Source organism: Artemia franciscana, chromosome 9 (genome assembly GCF_032884065.1).
Source record: "Artemia franciscana chromosome 9, ASM3288406v1, whole genome shotgun sequence".
In the NCBI taxonomy this organism is placed as follows: domain Eukaryota; kingdom Metazoa; phylum Arthropoda; class Branchiopoda; order Anostraca; family Artemiidae; genus Artemia; species Artemia franciscana.
Genome location: NC_088871.1, coordinates 23,954,427 through 23,972,227, shown reverse-complemented (window position 1 = coordinate 23,972,227; position 17,801 = coordinate 23,954,427). Strand labels below are relative to the sequence as shown.

General features: G+C 34.4%; 1 protein-coding gene and 1 long non-coding RNA gene across 5 annotated transcripts in view; one reads left to right on the top strand and one right to left on the bottom strand.

The window, feature by feature from the left end:
- The window catches only part of LOC136031170 (acetylcholine receptor subunit beta-like 2), a 110,767-nt gene that overhangs the window by 23,043 nt on the left and 69,923 nt on the right, over nucleotides 1–17,801 (bottom strand). For both annotated transcript variants that reach the window (XM_065710520.1, XM_065710521.1), the window contains exon 8: nucleotides 5,927–6,102. In XM_065710520.1, coding sequence (XP_065566592.1) covers nucleotides 5,927–6,102 — 176 coding nt within the window. The remainder of the gene's footprint in view (nucleotides 1–5,926; nucleotides 6,103–17,801) is intronic.
- The window catches only part of LOC136031172 (uncharacterized), a 57,933-nt gene that overhangs the window by 2,364 nt on the left and 37,768 nt on the right, over nucleotides 1–17,801 (top strand). For all 3 annotated transcript variants that reach the window (XR_010618444.1, XR_010618445.1, XR_010618443.1), the window contains exon 2: nucleotides 14,257–14,410. This is a non-coding gene — a long non-coding RNA (uncharacterized LOC136031172). The remainder of the gene's footprint in view (nucleotides 1–14,256; nucleotides 14,411–17,801) is intronic.

Sequence of the window (17,801 nt, the reverse complement as noted above, 5' to 3'; positions counted from 1 at the left end):
CGGAACACAAATATGTAAAGTATTTGAAGGTACTGCAGCCAGGAAGTATATTATAGAAATACGTTTCTGATTGTTGAATAGAAAATTTTGATACCCCACTACAACAGTGTCAAGCATAGCAATCTAAAATGCAAACCCGAAACAGGTTTTATAGTTATTTTAGAATTATAAAAAAAGTAATTGTCGACTTTAAGATTTGATTAGACCAAAATATTCACCAGATTTTTTAATTTCTGTTGACATGAAAACCGCCGAAATCGCTAATTCAGGAACGTCAGGCAAACTCCAATTGTTTAACATGGGAGGTATAGGAAGATTCCTTGAGAGTGCGTCCTGCCTTTACAAGATTATTGCTAGACCTGGGGAACACGTATTAAATTAGGTTTAGGAAATAACTGGTTTTTATTTCTTTACATTAAACAATGAACATGACATCAAAAGGGCATTATAAACCTAATGGATCAAATAACTCTCGCAATGCCATTATCTCCGGAAAATCGTTAAGTGACCTCGGGTTATATTTAACTCACTCAAATTCAATAAATTTATTATGTTTACCCTTTCTTTATGCCCTTTCTTAATAGGAGAAATAAAACATCTGCAGACCAGTGGAAGCAGTCTATACTTTCCACGGCATTTGACCTCACTTTCATGCCGTTCTACAATACTGAACATTCAAAACGAATGTCAAAGGGCACACAGTACTGTTTCATATTCTTTTTTTCTCACTGCCATTTGATTTCTTCTTAATTATTGGTGCTTGAAGTTCAATCGGTGTAACAAGTAAAGTTCAAACGCTATGTCAAACAATTTTTTATACCAGCGGGTCTTAAGATTCCCTAGATAATAGTCGTCCAATGAAAAAAAAAATTCCACAAACTGATAATTTAAATAATCTGCTAGTTATAGACACACGCGCTTCCACTTTATTTTGAAATTATGAAGCCATCAATAATGCTTTATTATCCAATCTCTACTTCTTTGCTTACTAGTAAACAACTAAATCCCCGGAAAACTTTTGTTGACGGATAACTTTTACTTGGGGAGATTCTATTAAAATCTCACGGGTGTAATTACCGCAGAGGAAGATAAAAACAATGCCTTCTAATTGAATCTAAAAGGAACGGTAGGGGGCTATCGATTTTGCATACTTGAGTGCTCCTTATCAGTATTCATGATTGTATGAAAGTTTTAAAAATTATAGGTTCTGAATATTTTTGATGGGTTGGTGAAAAAATATTGTTTGAGTAAACCAAAATACGATTTATTAAATAGCGAATAAAAACAAAGGCATTACGCCTGATGAAAAGAAAAAAACAATGACATTTTTAGAAATGACAAAAAAATGACACATTTTTTTATGACAGAAAAAACAGCGATTCTTTTGACAATGACCGAAAAAGTTCATGCTAGAAAGAAATAATGCTAAAAGGGTTTTGCTACAAAATTTCAGAAAGTCCAACGATCTTTTCCAGTTAGGAAATTCATCTCTAGTTATCACCCATCTGAATCTTTAAAAGGACTAATTTTCAGCATGCATAATAAACTAGCGATGGTTTATTTCCGTGAAAATAGTTTTCACTTTTTGCTTCTTTTCTTATTTTCTTTTCACTAGTGATAATGTTAAAAATAATGAATATCCATTTTTTAAGGAACAATAAACTTAAAAAAAGTGTAGCGATCAGTAACATAATTTAGGTTTTATTATATAAGTATTTTAGAATGGCTTGTTAATTCTACTTAATAATAACGAAAAGACAGATTGGATACATTAGAGCCAGAATCAATGAACTGAACGATCCCTTCACTTCAGCGTTCACATATTTCATCGTTATCCATACCCTTAATCGTTTTCACGATTGTCCAAGAAACAGCACTTGGATAAAAGTTGGATTTTCTGGTCCCGAATCTTTTTCATGCCTAATATGCTTCAAAATCCGACCGTTTATAAAATTTATGGATATGGAAAAGTGGCTCCTTACAATTTGACATTGATTAGCCACTGGAGTGAAACTCACCAAGATTGGAAGATCGACGAAAAAAAAAACTAATTGTATATGAAGATCGACTAATGTATATGACGAAAAAAAAAGAATAAGGATGCTCATTTTTATTCTTGTGATAATTTTGAAATCACTATGCTATTTGACGAAAAAAAAAGAATAAGGATGCTCATTTTTGTTCTTGTGACAAGTTTGAAATCACTATGCTATTTCATAAAATTTGGAGATGAATTCGATATTTTATTTATGAAATTATTAAATCTCATATTAAGTGAACCTATATTTCAAACAACAGACTCTTTAAATTGCAATTTGTTTTTATATGTGAAACTCAAGGCAGAACGACAGAAAGAAGAGTAAACAAACCATGATTATGAGATCTAATTAATATATTACTCAATCATTTCAAATTCAGGTGACGTCTTGCTGATATTATTTAAAGCTACTATAATGGTTATTTCTTCCATGAAACATCATTATTTGAGGTCGTTAAACACTTTAAAGAATTACCTATCTCGTCCCTTACGAGCTTTTCTAGTTTATGTGGTAAAATATGCAGCATTAATTGATCAAATATGCAGAATTAATTGGTTCGTATTGCCATAACTTTCATAGCTTAGATAACAGATCCGAGTAAACGACAGAAAACTAAAGGCAAACACCTACTTTCCCAGAAATTTTAGAAGAAATATTATACTTCTCAAGTTTTGTGCCAAAGATGGAGACATTCATGTTTAATTAAAGTTGCGTCATTAGGAAGCATAAGCATATTTTTATTGAACGAAGCGGAATTCTCTATTTGAAGCTCAGCAAAGGGCATTTCCTGATAATATTCTAGCATACCTGCTTGAGAAAGTATTAAAAATCAGCTCAAAAAAGTGTTATTGAATAATTTCACAGCTTCTGTAGTTTCCTTTTGTGTTAACTGCTATGGTTGAAATTTTTGCGGGAACAGGATAAAAAAAAAATAATTCTATATATACATTGATGAGACATCGTTTTGCTTCACAATTAGTATGTGATTTTGGGTTTCTTTTGTTTTAAACTAGCCTCACGTTAGCTTTTGGACTGTTGACACGTCTAAGATCTCCTATCAATTCGTACCAAAATTGTTTCAGAAGCTCCCTGTGGTGCTGAGAAAATTAATTTTTTGATTTTGATCTGAACAGCAAGACTTGTTTTTCTTCTTACTTTTGACTTCTTTTTGACTAGTCTAGGTAGAGTCTGAAGAGAGGGTAGAGTTTGGTACAGAGATAAAGTCTTGTATTATTTGAGAGGTCTTTCCTTAGGGAAACTAAAAGCTAACAAAGGAGAATTTTGCCCTTGATATCGTGGCACGTCAGAGTTGACTGTGGGCCGCGTTACTTACACTGGCTACCAGTGTCGGTGCCACAGAGCTCACACTAGTGGCTTCAGGACCGATCCTAGAAGCCCATTATATTGCGAATATCGGTGGTACAATACACCACGAGAGATCATGGCCCGTCTCAGCCACGATGCCATACCCTAGCATCATCAGTAGTGACATTGGCGGCGCTGTACCACGTACCCAGGTGGCACCAGGTAATTACACTAGTGGTGCTAGAAAGACATACTAATCTTACCTTGAAAGTTTTCTTTCAAGCTCCCATGATAATTTTAAACGCCCTTCTTGAATACCCTTCTTGAATACGGTTAAAACAAGGGAGCAGTGGCGAAAATTTTGCATCTTTTTCCTAAAACCAATTCCCTATTGAAAATATAGTTGCGTCAAATATCTGGATAGTGTGTGCCATTTTAGTGCACCCGAGGGATCACGAGCGCACAGAATGACTTGGTGTGCAGTCTGGTCATGAAATTTTTATTTTGTGCAAGTAAAGCTGGAAATAAACCTGATGATATAATGGAGCAAATGTCAAAAAATCAGCTGTATGAAAAGATTGGTTATATCCCCCTGATGATAAATAATAGAAGTTGGCTAGCCTTAAGTTCTGTTTTTTTGGTAACCCAGGGTCAACACAATAGCAGATTATCTTTAAATAGTGCAGGAAAAGGTAATAAGAAGGTATCTGAGGGATATTGGAAGTACATAGGAGTGAGAAAAGTATTGGGGTGGAGGAAGAGCGTTTGCAGCTGAGTTTTCCTCAGGTGGTAGGGAAATACAATGAATTGTTAGTGGTAGTAGTACTAGAAGCAGCAGTAATACAAAAAAGAAGAAGCACTTGAAGTTTTTCACTTTTGGTAAATAAGGACTATCCATTTTATATTAAACGTTTATATAACTGATTTGCAAGGTACCAAATCCTGAAATTTTTTTCCGCTGGGACGTCCAACTAATCACAATCAAAAGAGTGCCGACCTTATAAACATAATGGAGCATGTGAAGATGCAATGTCTAAGAAGTTGTTGTAGCCTACATTTCCTTAACAAGCTATATGCTCGAGCAGAAATAAAGGGGGAGTATCATATATTTCCTCCTGCTATAAAAAGTGTGTTGTTAAAACTCTATAGCGTCCTTAATCATAACTCTTACCGTATATAAGACACTCATTTACGATCAATCGCTAAACTAATGATAAGAGAAGTTAAAATTTCATCTAAATCTTTCGTTAACAATCTATTTACCTTCTTTTGTGCTTAATCTATACTCTTTCTGAAATTGATTTTTGCTTATTCAAATGGACAGAAACTTAGTTAGAAACATAACACACCAGCCCCACCCGAAGACGCTACAATTTATTGCTAAAAACAAATGTAATTTCATTATTTATCAATTAAATAACATCAGTCAATTGGTTCTATAATTCTCAATTACCTTCATCCCTTCCCCCTTACTTGTACCCCAATGTTACAAATGAAAAGGTCTCAAACCTTCTGACTCTTGTTACTAGGGAAAAAATTATCAGCTTTGCAATCTGAGTTCAATCTAGATTAGATATATACTTTTTATTGCAAAGGATTTCAAAGTTATCATTATTCTAATGAAATAAACTGGCCTTCCAGCGGCTTCTAGAAACCATCTACAGATTGTTTTGCTCCATTACGAGAAATTGGAGAATTCAATAATAATCTTAACTTTTCCGAAACACTGGAATAGTTTCTTCAAGATGAGCTAAGCTTTCTTGAAAACTTCTGCAATGACGTCTGAATGGCACTAAGCATAGGTAATTACCTTGGAATGAACTACAAGCAAAGGTGAAGTTCCCGAGTTGACTGAAATATTCACGAACTGTCATACCCAAAACCAAAGGGCGCCTTACTGATTAAATTTATTTTATTCTTCTTCATTTTCACTGAGCTTTGTAGGTTTTACAGGCGATTTGTCTGTGTTGCGTTCTCTTTTGCAAATTTCACTTCCTTTAGACCTGCTTTATTAGTTTCTTGTTATTATTTTTCTTTGACATTGTATCTTGAACGTTGCAAAACTAAATATAATGTGTTTCTTAGAGTCCTCTAATAAGCTTCTCTCTATTGGTGGGGATTGTTTTTTAGCGCCTGCTTCTTATAAGGCAAGAATGACATGCCCTGTTCTTGTCAAACAGTTTTGTGTCATTTGGTATATTTTTCATTCTTTACACAGAAAAATAACTCAATTCAATTTTCAATGAAAATCGTCAATTACTCACTACAAAATTATTTGTAGCTCTTTAGTTGAACTTTCTCAAACGCGTCTCTTCTCTTTCTGTAGAAATATTTATAGAACTCTGATAATATTTGCAACAACATATTTCATTCTAATCAAAAAACACTTCTAAAAATTAAACTTGACATTTTGATTAAGCATCCCTCCCACTAAAGTCCCACAAACATCCTTTCAAATCATAGAGGAAAAGCATAGCCTCGTTGCATGATCCCAAGAGATTCAGCTTTTGATAAATTGCTTAAATTTATGCCATTTCCATAAATGCAAGCCTGAATTGACATAGAACTTGATAAAAGCTTACCTAAAATGAACATTCAGCACTCCCACGGTGACACAAATGGAAAGTGTCACGAGAATCATAGTAAATAGAAGATATTTTCCCAGAAGAGGAACGGCAAGCGAAGTAGGAGGAATTATTTCAGCCAAGAGAAGGAAGAACACTGTCAGTGAAACTAATATGGAAATGCAAAGAGTAACCTAAAATTTAAAGAGTTTATTAGCTATGGAATGTTCTAATGAACTATCCAAATAAAAACATACGTAATCCATAGAGCAGCTGAGGTTTAAAGGTGCTACCTCATTGGAAAGTAAGGATAGAAATAAGAAGAATTCTAAGAAATTGGTGGCAGTCGGACTTTCCTGTCGACTTATAAGAAAAATAGCCGCTAATTATCCAAAACCAAAATGGTTTCAAGATTGAAGTTTCGAATATAGATAAGAAATAGAACATATTTTTCATAGGATTAAAAGGTATCGATCGAGGCCATGAAATAGTTTTTATTCACCAGTTACTAAGAAGAGAAGTCCAGAGTATGCACAGTTAGGATTGAGGTGATTTTCAGTAGTTTTAAGCAATATTTTTGTTTTTAGTTTTCCGTTTGTAAAAGTTCTGAAGCTCCAAAGCTTGATTTCTTACTCGGACCAGTATGCACTCGTAGTCGTAAGTAATTTCAGTTACAAGTGGTCAGAGACTTAGTCGTGATTAGTGACAGTTGTATTCACTAGCATATCATGATCTTCAGCTTGGGTTTTGTCCAAAACATTCTACTGAACAGGATTGTATTGGCTTTCTCAATTTTGAATAATGTTTTAGACTTGAAGAAAAAGCCAACGGCAATTTTTTTGGATTTGAGAAAAGATTATGACAGTTTGTCCCATGATGTTCTTCTTGGAAAAGTTTCGCATTTTGGTGTTCGGATAGAAGTGTTAGAATGATTGCAATCTTATCTTCATGGCCGATTTATTTCTTTTGATCCAGGGTCTGATATTAACGCCGAAGTAGACTTTGGAATTCCAAGAGGGTCTATCCTTGGTCCTTTGCATTACATTGTATATGCCAATGACTTATATTGGGCTATAAAAGATTCTCCAAGGTCCACTTGTTGCAACATGTCACCCAGATAAGTTCCAGTATCCTAATTCAACATGTATTGAACAAAATGTTGATTTATTTGCATATGCTGATGATTGTGCCTTGTTTGTGCCGAGCGGGATCAAAATAATTTGGCAATAAAGATTCAAGTACTGATGGACAGAGCTTATGAGTGGTTTCAAGCAAATTGTCTCGCTCTAAATGTTTCCAAGTCTCAATTTTTTTTCCAGGATTGGCTTGCAATTTCCGGGTTTGAATATTATTCCAAGTTCAAATCTTTGCATACAAATTTTGCTTTCTAGTTTTTTTTTTTATCTTATTATTACTAGTAGACTATCTCGCATATTTTTTTTTAATTCAGAAGCAAATGTTTAAAATTCAAGAAATTTTCAGGGAGACAAAGTACAATTTCGGTGGAAAAATCATTGATGCAAACTATAATTATCAAAATTTCTTTTGACGATGGCAAAATTATGATACGAAGATCAGATCATATGTACACAAGCATTGCTGGTATAAGACAGGAACGTCTGAATTTCAAAAATATGATACAAATTTTATGAGAAATTTTACAATGAGTATTTCCAATTAACCTATGTAACAGAAGTGTATCATAAATTGAATAAGAATGCTGGATTTCTTGCTCTTTTGCTATTTAAATTTTGTTCTCTTTTCTATTTGTAACACAGATATTGTTTTTGTTAAAATGTATAATTATTAAAAATTCGTAAAAAAAATGAAAAAATTTGGACAGGGCGCTGGAAACGGAATGAGAAAGGAACAATAGTATACGCAAGAAACACACAAATAGCAAGCTATTAAGACTATAAAAAGATTTTTTATAACAACGGCAATATAGTAATTGCCGGGACAATTAGAGACAATTAGCGCTGCTAAGTTACTCTCAATGACTGTTTCTTTTTTTCCTGGCTCTCCCATGCTCCAGTTCACTTATTCATACTACTTTATCGTCACCCAAACGCGTCCCGTCCTAAACCAAAAGTTTTCAAAGTCTACCCACACTTCACGCGCTGCTGCCATGAAGTAAGCATTATGTTTTTTTTGCATTGAATATACAGGATTGCAGATCGGGGGTGCTCTTGCAGAAGCTGAAAAGTTCGGCGATCCACTAATTTAACTAGTGTTTATATTTTTGTGACTGAAAATCCAAAACGTTTTGGATTATAAGGTCGTTCTAGGGTAATTTAAAACGTGACACCTCTCCTGTGATGTTTGGAACCCATTTAATCATCCAAATGAGAGCAAGAAAGTAGGTATAATGCAAGGAAAAAAGAAAAAAAAACTTTTTCATACTAAATTCGAAATTTTTGCCACTTCGATGCAATACGGACTAGGCATAATTCGTAAATTCTAGAATATACAAATTTTGTAACTTCGCAGGATAATGCTCGTGTTCCTATTTAAAACGATTTGCTTTCTAGCTAGGATATTGTCAGAGACGAGAAGGAAATGGAGGTTTTAGTGGTAAATTCTAAAATTACAAAGTTCTTGACTCCGGAAAATACTATTTAATTTGGAAGATTGTCTATTCACAGTATTTACTCCCCTTATTCATTAGTTAAACCTAAAGGTAACGACACAATATTGGTTTTAAAGTCATTTACTTCAATAAAATAATTATTTAAGAGGTAAATGAGTAGTATCCCCATAGGCACTTCCAAATTCCCCTCAAAACGTCTGTACACTTCCCAATAACCATTACTATATGTAAACACTGGTCAAAGTTTGTAACTTAAAGCCCCTCCCGCGGGGACTCTGGGGGAGTAAGTCGTCCCTAAAGTCATAGCTATTAGATTTTTCGACTATCCTGACTAAAATGGCTATTTCATAATTTTGTTCCGGTGACTTTAGGGAAAACCCGAGCGTAGGAGGGGGCCTAGGTGCCCTCCATTTTTTGGTTACCTAAAAGAGCACTAGAACTTTTAATTTCGGTTATAATGACTCCTCTGGCGACATTCTAGGAGGACTGGGTTTACACGATCACCCCTAGGGGAAAAAAAACAAAACAAATAAATACGCATCCATGATCTGTCTTCTGGCAAACAATTCTAAATCCACATTTTGGTAGATACGAACTTGAAACTTCTACATTAGGATTCTTTGATACGCTAAATCTAATGGTGAGAGTTTCGTCAAGTTTCTATGATTTTTAGGGGGTGTTTTCCCCTATTTTCTTAAATAAGGTAAATTTTCTCAGGCTCGTAACTTTTGATGGATAAGACTAAACTTGATGAAACTTATATATTTAAAATCAACATTTAAACGCAATTCTTTTGATATAATTATTGGTATCAAATTTTTTTAACAGTTTCGGTTACTATTGAGCCGGGTCGCTCCTTACTACAGTTTGTTACCACGAACTGTTTGATATAAACAGATTCGCTATAAAAAATAAATAAATAAAGAACAAAGGGGTTGGATCCGAAAAACATATGTCAAAATCATCCAACTACATCCATTGATATTACTTATAAGATTTTTAACTGCTTCTTTTTTATTTATCCTTTTTTCCAAAATCCAATTTAGCAATTGTTCTGCATGCAACCTAATAGTTTTTGCAGAGGGCTTTATTTTGTCCATATACAAATATCGTATTTACTGACATAGATCTTCCCCATGAAATAAAGTTGTTTTTTGTCGATTGCCGGTTTAATCCTTTTCACCATCCCAATCCTCAAAGCCCGCAATTGGTAAATAATAGAAAGTTCAGATCAAAGAAGTCTAGTTTCCCTTTCGTGTAAAGAAAAGTCTCGGAATTGTGGACGGTTTCCATCAGTGCTATTGTGAAAAGTTGTACTGGTAAAAGGAAAATTCAAAGAAGGCTCTTTTTTATCAATCACGAAGGCCTTTTCATATTTACGATTTTAGAAAAACAAACTCCAAAACAATTCTTTTTTGGTAAGGGATGATTTGAAGAAAAGAGCAACATCGAGAATAAGGAGCAGCAAGGAGCCGTAGTCTGCTTTGTATAACAATTACTCAGTGTGTTTTGATCTAGAACACTATAATTTCAATCATCTGTAATGACTAGTATTTATTCATTTTTAGCCATTTCCTAAGTAAATCTGAGTCATCATTTTTTTAAGGGGATAAAACATGCCAATGTGTACATAGTTGAGCGTTAGTAGGGGGGGGGGTTAAAGAAGCTAAACGCACAAGACCCTCACCTCTGGTCCTATAATTACGTAAACTAAACATGTTTGCTTGACTTTGATTGAAAATAGGTGCAAATTTTGGTTGTGAAAAATTTACTTTACATATTTTGATTTTGCACGTCTAGATTTCAACTACTGCTGATGGGTTTGGATTTTCATATTGCAATAGTCAACTCGTATTAATAATCAACAAGTTCGGAAACTCATAAATAGGTATTTTGTTGGAAATTATACGCAATTTATGAAATATATACTTAGTCTTTTTCTTATAGAGGACAATCGTGCGTTCGTCTTAGTAGATTTTTATGATTCGTCACTTGGGCCAATCCCTAAAAAACATGTGGATTGTCATGAGCCAAAAGAGACACATGTAAGACACAGGTCTACAGGGAAGCTGAGAGCATAGCTTTTACTTTAATGTAAAAATTGCCGACGAAAAAATGTTTTTATTCAGTTTTTCATTGTTTTAGCACCAAATTCGAGAATATCGATGCATCTCCCTATTTCTAAAGGTTTGAGAAAAGCGTTGATTGAGTTATATTTGCTTTTCCATATAAGATGTAACGTTCTTTAATAATAGGGAATCAAACTCTCGAGCACTTTTAAAACTTAACTTAAATTTCATTTTAAGAGTTGAATATTAAAAATGCTACAAAAATTGCCTTTCTTCAATATGAAGCTTATAAAGTTTACAGACTTTTTGAATTAAAACAGAATATTCTTGAATGAATTATCCTGGCCGAGTGGATTGGTGCGCTGGATTCAGGATCCTTTGTCTGAGAGGACGCGGATTCGAATCCTAGTGTACCCAGTTATTTAGTTTGGCACGGGAGTCGGTGGCGTGACTCTGTAAGCTTAGCCAGAGTCGACCCAGCTCTAAATGGGTACCTGGAGAAATCTAGGAAAGGTAAACAGGAAGGGTGTGCAAAAGCACAGGATGGTTGCCCCCCCCCCATTGCACTTCCAGGCTGAAGGGCCAAGAAACGGAGATCAGCACCGCCGGTAGGGACTGTAAAGTCTAATGTTGTATCCTTTTACCTTTTTTTATTTTTATTCTTGAATGCAAGGGAATGGAGGCAATGGACCTTTGTTGCCCTAGCATGAACTTTGTTTGGTTCAAGTAAAATATTCTTAAATAAAACAGAGTCATCTTTCTCCCTATCTATAAACTTAATTTCATTTTTCCGAACAACGCTTGGACGCAGAAAAATGGTTTTCTCAGAAACATAAAACTATGTTTTTGCAAACAACCTACAAGATTCAATTAGATTGATAGCTGTAAAATATCATTAGATTAAAAACAAAATTTAAGATGAAAGTAAAGAGCAACATAAAACTGAAAAAAAATAATTCCGTATTCAAGTGGGACAGCTTCATCCTTAGCCCCCAGCTCTCTACGATAAATTTTAAATTTGCTATGGGGAAAGCATTTAAGAGTATAACTGACGAGAAACCAATTATCTTTTTAAACTTTTTTTGAACTAAACTCTTTTTTTTGAACAAATGTATCAAACAGTTCGTGGTAACGAACTGTAGTAAGGAGCGACCTGGCTCAATAGTAACCAAAACTCTAAAAAATGGAATTTTGATACCAATAGCTACATCAAAAGAATCGCATTTTAATGCTGGTTTTAAATATATAAGTTTCATCAAGTTTAGTCTTACCCATCAAAAGTTACGAGCCTGAGAAAATTTGCATTATTTTAGAAAATAGGGGGAAACATCCCCTAAAAGTCATAGAATCTTAACAAAAATCACACCATCAGATTCAGCGTATCAGAGAACCCTACTGTAGAAGTTTCGAGCTCCTATCTACAAAAATGTGGAATTTTGCATTTTTTGCCAGAAGGCAGATCACGGATCCGTGTTTATTTGTTTTTTTGTTTTTTTTCCCAGGGGTGATCGTATCGACCCAGTTGTCCTAGAATGTTGCAAGAGGGCTCATTCTAACAGAAATAAAAAGTTCTAGTGCCCTTTTTAAGTGACCAAAAAAATTGGAGGGCACCTAGGCCCCCTCCCACACTAATTATTTTCCCAAAGTCAACGGATCAAAATTCTGAGATAGCCATTTTATTCAGCGTAGTCGAAAATCCTTATAACTGTGTCTTTGGGGACGAATTACTCCCCCACAGTCCCCGTGGGAGGGACAACAAGTTACAAACTTTGACCTGTGCTTACATAAAGTAATGGTTATTGGGAAGTATACAGGCGTTTTCAGTAGGATTTTTTTGGTTGGGGGAAGGGGTTGAGAAGAGGGGGATATGCTGGAGGAACTTTCCATCGAGAATTTGTCATGGGAGAAGAAAATTTCCATGAAGGGAGAGCAGGATTTACTAGCATTATTTAAAAAAAAAACAATTAAAAAATAAATGTGAAAAAGCTTTTTCAGCTGGAAGTAAGGAACAGCAATAAAACTTAAAACAAACAGAAATTATTACTAAAGTTTTTTACTGTTTTAAAAAGAAGAATTGAGAGAAAGAGTCAAACTTTAGCGTAAAGAACGGGGCGCTGATGAGGAAGCAGCCTCTTTCATATACGAAGTAATTTCTGTGCGTTTTAAGTTTTAATGTCGCTCCTTACTTTCAGTTAAAAAAACTTGTTTTTTTTTTATTTAATATCTGTAAAAGTCATGTCAGCCATACCATTTTTTGGCCAAACCGTACCATTCCTGCCCGAGCTCAAGCTAAAAAATCTTTTGAGCTGTTTGAAAAGTCAAAGGTTGCCAACAAAACCTAGTCCTGTATAAGCATTACGTTACAGATGTTCGGTTAGGGAATTATCAATCTATTTATATGCAAGTTTTAAATGTATTTTTTTGCACTCTTATATGTTCTGCATACTCTTAATCTAGAGTACCCAGGAATTAGACAGGGGGAGGGGTCTTGTTAACAACAAAAATTACGCTTAAAAGTTGAGCGAGACTAGATTCATCATTCCTTCACCATATATCTTCAACTCGCAGGGTTCGTTTTTTTTATATAATCATATGAGCTCAGTGCAGTTGTCGGAAATGATATTGAAGATACCAGCGCTCTCGATCAATTAGTATTAGGACATCCCCAAGGGTGGTGAAAAGCTGCAGGTTAAACTATTTTATGAAAAATTAGAACTGTAGCAATTCATTCGGATGTTGAACTGTATTAAGTTCATATATATTAAATAAAGAGAACTAATTTTATTATTTTATTTCATAAAAGTATATTTTGCGCCCCTAGTCCTTTTTTTTAGCTGAACCATCAATGGTTTCTTATGCATTACAATAAATACCTATGTGCACTTTAAGATCTTCAAGCTCACTTAACCGAGCCTGGCACCGTCGTAAAATCTTTAAAAGCACATGGACAGTGCGGGAAAGCATGTATTATCAGCGTTGATTGTGTGCACTCCACTTTTTTTGGTAAAGACATATTCTGTAGACAAGCTTCTATTGTACTTGAGTCTGAGCCCACTTTAAACTGAAAGCGGTTATGCTAACCTGCCAAAGCTCCAATTTTGGTGTTACACAGCTCAGCCAGATTTCGGGCGAATCACTTTTATAAAGCTGAAGAAGCCTTATAAGGCTTTTATAATGCTCTAAAGGATAGGGTTATCTGTATGCAAAAGACTCCAAATCCTTCAGAACATATATCTAGATTTTTTTTTTTATTTGGAGTCTGTTGGGTAAGTAGTCTGTAAAATAAGAAACAATAATATAAAAACATAGGTTTTAAAGCAGACTGAGACACGTAGGAGGAGCAAAAGGTTAATTTATTTGACGGAAAATTAAACAAAATAGCTAAATATTGATTGCCTTTTCGACTCTTCCGCAGCCACGTAGATTGCCGCATAATACCTTTTGAACAGTTGGCTTTTAGATTGTTGAACATCGAACATAATGCATCTTCAACAAAAAACTTCACTTTCTTCATAATCTACAGAAAAGATTAAGTGTTGTTAGGACCCTTTGCCCTGATTACCAGATAAATGGTCGTTCTTGTTTATTTTGTTAAATTAAATTGTGCTCGCTCTATGACTTCCTGTGTTACCCCCTTTTTATCTTGTAATCTTTCGTTATTCGTTTTAGCAGAATATTTTTTCTTGCAGACACTTCTTTCATTAGAGATGATTCGTAGCTTTTGGTTGCAACCTGTGAGGGCTAGGATTGGTTGGTCCCCATATGTCGTACTTTGGGTGTTTGTTTACCTTTGTCTCGAGAAGAAATTTTAGTTCAGTCTTGTACGCCCTTCGTTGAAAAGAAGTAAGCTTCGTTTCTACTTTTAACTTCTTTTATTTTTACCTAGAGTTGAGATAAGTTATTTAATTAAGCAAAGGTTGATTGCAGGGAAAGTCCTACGTTATTTGAGATATCTATCCTGAGGGAAAGACGAATTTTTCAGATCAGTCTTGACCTTAATGACTTTAACCCTAATAGTTGTGTACTGAGCCCATTAGTGTGGCACTTACATGCCCTGGAAAGTATACTTGCTGTATCCTTACTGGTTATTGGAAATCAGCAAGGGCAGAACATGTGGAAACCATGGCACGTTAGAGTTGATTGTGACGCCGTAGTGCTAGAGGACTTACAATAGTGGCGTCAGGACGGAACCTGGCATCTCATTAGATTTAAGAATATAGAAGGCAGAACAGTCTACAAGAGACTATGGACCATTTGGCTGCGATACCCTGCCCTAGCGGAGGCTACTAGTGGCACTGTGCCACACTGAAACCACCAGACCTTACACGTATCAAACAACCATTTATAGATCAATGTACAGGGGTAAGCCTCTCTAAAATGAAGCTCTGAAGGCGGTTTAGAAAAAGTAATTAAATGACCGTTCATTATGGTATTTTATAGCTAAGATTCGTAGCCTGATATAGAAATGATGGCAAAACCCTTTCAGTAGCATTTCTCCATGATGTTTTTACCTTTCTTATAGGAAACACTGTATTTGCTTGGGTGGTTGGAATTGATAAGAAAATTTGGAGAGTAAGAAAGTTTTTGAGATGAAAGTAAAGAGCAAAGTCAAAAATGAAAACCAACAAAATTATTGCCCCTAAACCCATGCCGTATGCTCCCATGTAAAATTGAAGACCATTGGTAAATATTTGAGATTCCATAATTGAGGTAATGTTAATCCACTATTCCTACTCTATTCTTTTTCTTTAGCTATTTCCAAGGTTAATAATCGTTTCACTCGCACAGGCAACCCTTTCCCCTTACGTTCCCATTTTGGTATTAGTGCCCAATTTGGGCCATTGAGAAATAAAAATGTTAGGATAACAATTCCTACTTCATTCCTACTGAAAATTTTAAGGGTACTTCGTCTATAGCTTACCTTCTTCCCCTAATGTGCAAATATATAGCCCATATTATATATTTCCCGTGTATTTTAACATACGTCACTCTTGTTTCGACTTAATAAATTGAATTAACGCTGACAAAATGAAAAAAAAACGGAAAAGTACATGGCAATATATAACCTGGGGTTGTATGTGTGTACAATGGGGGGGGAGTAAAGTATAGCGAAACCTCTCTCAAAATGTGCTGACTACAACTTTTCTGCATATTATAAAGTGAATTGGTTTCTTAGGATGTTTCCTTCTGAATGATCCCAATTGTACAATATTACCCCCAATTTTAACCTTAGGATATAGGTCTGTACAAGACTAAAGAAAACACTTAAACATTAAAATTTTTACTTTATTATATGCAGCAAGTTTGTATTAATCATATAATCATGTTTGTTACCATTGTTATCCGCATTTACATAAATCATTTAAAACAATATTTGATGTCCAATAGAATTGAAACTTATTTTAAGCTCAGATATAGATGTAATGATCTTGACAGGACTAAAACCTGTTCACAAAGAAAACGAAGCATCATCAAACACTGTCCAAAAGGGTGGTAGTACTGAAAGATTTGTGAGCTTTTAAGTTTATTGAATATGCTTGTATTTAAGCACTATCTGTTGCAAATGTGATTTTGAACGAAATGATTCGTAATCGTCTGAGAAGTTTCAAAATACTTTTCTTTGTTATGAATACTTTTCTCCGGAAGAACAGAAATCCTGACCAAGCTGGTCCCACATAACCGCGACTACAGGACGGAGGAGTTTTTTTTAAGAGATGTCCGATCAGTGAAGTGTCAAAAGATTTGAATGTCGCAAATTTTTTTCAGCCACATCAGAATAAGAAATATTTTCAATTCCAGTTTTGTGAATCTTATTATGTATATTATGTATTCCTATACATATGCTATATACTCCAGATACTATATACTCCTATACATATGCTATATTATATATTCTTTTTTTTATTATTTTTTATTATTCTACTTGGCTTAAGTTTGAAATACCTTGAGTTCAGGAAATGAGTGCTCATCTTTTAAGAGTAAAACGATTTAGTCCCTTACCAGTGCAAAAAAAAATTATGGTACAACTGGGAGCTTCTGAGCATGCTCTACACAACTTAAAAAATATATATATATTTTTTTTACCCAACTCTGTTAAAATGTTAGTTACGCAAAAAAATTGTTTTCATTTTTTTTTTGCTTTAGTTGGATTTCCTGAACCCAAGGTATTTCAAAGCCACTTAGCTTAAGTTTGAAATACCTTTGGCTCAGGAAATGAGTGCTCATCGTTTAAAATAAAATCATTTTAGTGCCTTGTCAGTGCAAAAAAACACACATAAATTAATATTACAACTATGTACTTCTGAGCGTGCTCTACACAACTAAAGCAGGTTTTTTTTTAAATTTATTTACTGAAAACAAAGAAGACATTTTAATTTCGAGCATACAACTTTACTGTGGTAGTTTTTTACTTATCTCTTTTGGTTTACAAAATTTTGAGCTAAAAGGCGTTAAGTAATATAACTCCCAAAAACGTAAGAAAATCTGATTTTTAATACTTCCACACGATTCAGGATCAGGATATTATATTGTGACTAGGAACCAGGGCTGGACTTTGGTTTTTTCTCAGGGAAGGGAAGTAGATTTTACCACCCCCTGCTACACTATCAGTACTGCAAATATTATAGTTTCCGTTTAGAGTGAAAGTTGAACGTATTCCTTGGGAAAATTATGCTAACGTTATATAATCATTACATATATGTTATTTATAAATAGTCCTGGTTAAATCAACCCATAACTTATTTCCACTACTTTTGAAAAATAACTAGTATTATTGATTTAAACTTTATTCTCTCAAATAAAGTCTAAAGCTTAAGCCTAGTAAAATGGTAATGGGTTAGGTTAATCGAATATAAAGCATAACATTCATAATATGCATATTTACCCAGTACAATTATCAAACAGTTCGCGGCAACGAACTGTAGGTCAGGAGTGTCCTGGCCCAATAGTAACCACAAATCTAAAAATAGAATTTTGACAACAGTAGATACATCAGAAGAATTGCCTTTTTTATGCTGATTCTATTTTTCTAAAATCAGGCAAAATTTCTCAGGCTTGTAGGTTTTAATGGATAACATTAAGCTAAATGAATATTATCTTTCAATTAAAAATAGCAATAGTACTATTCACGGTGGGCTTTTACCTGTTAAAAAAAACTTCTACTGGCACTAATTTGCTTAAGTACTCGATGTGAATTCTAATACAAATATAGGCAAAGCTTGCTAGCCTCACCTCG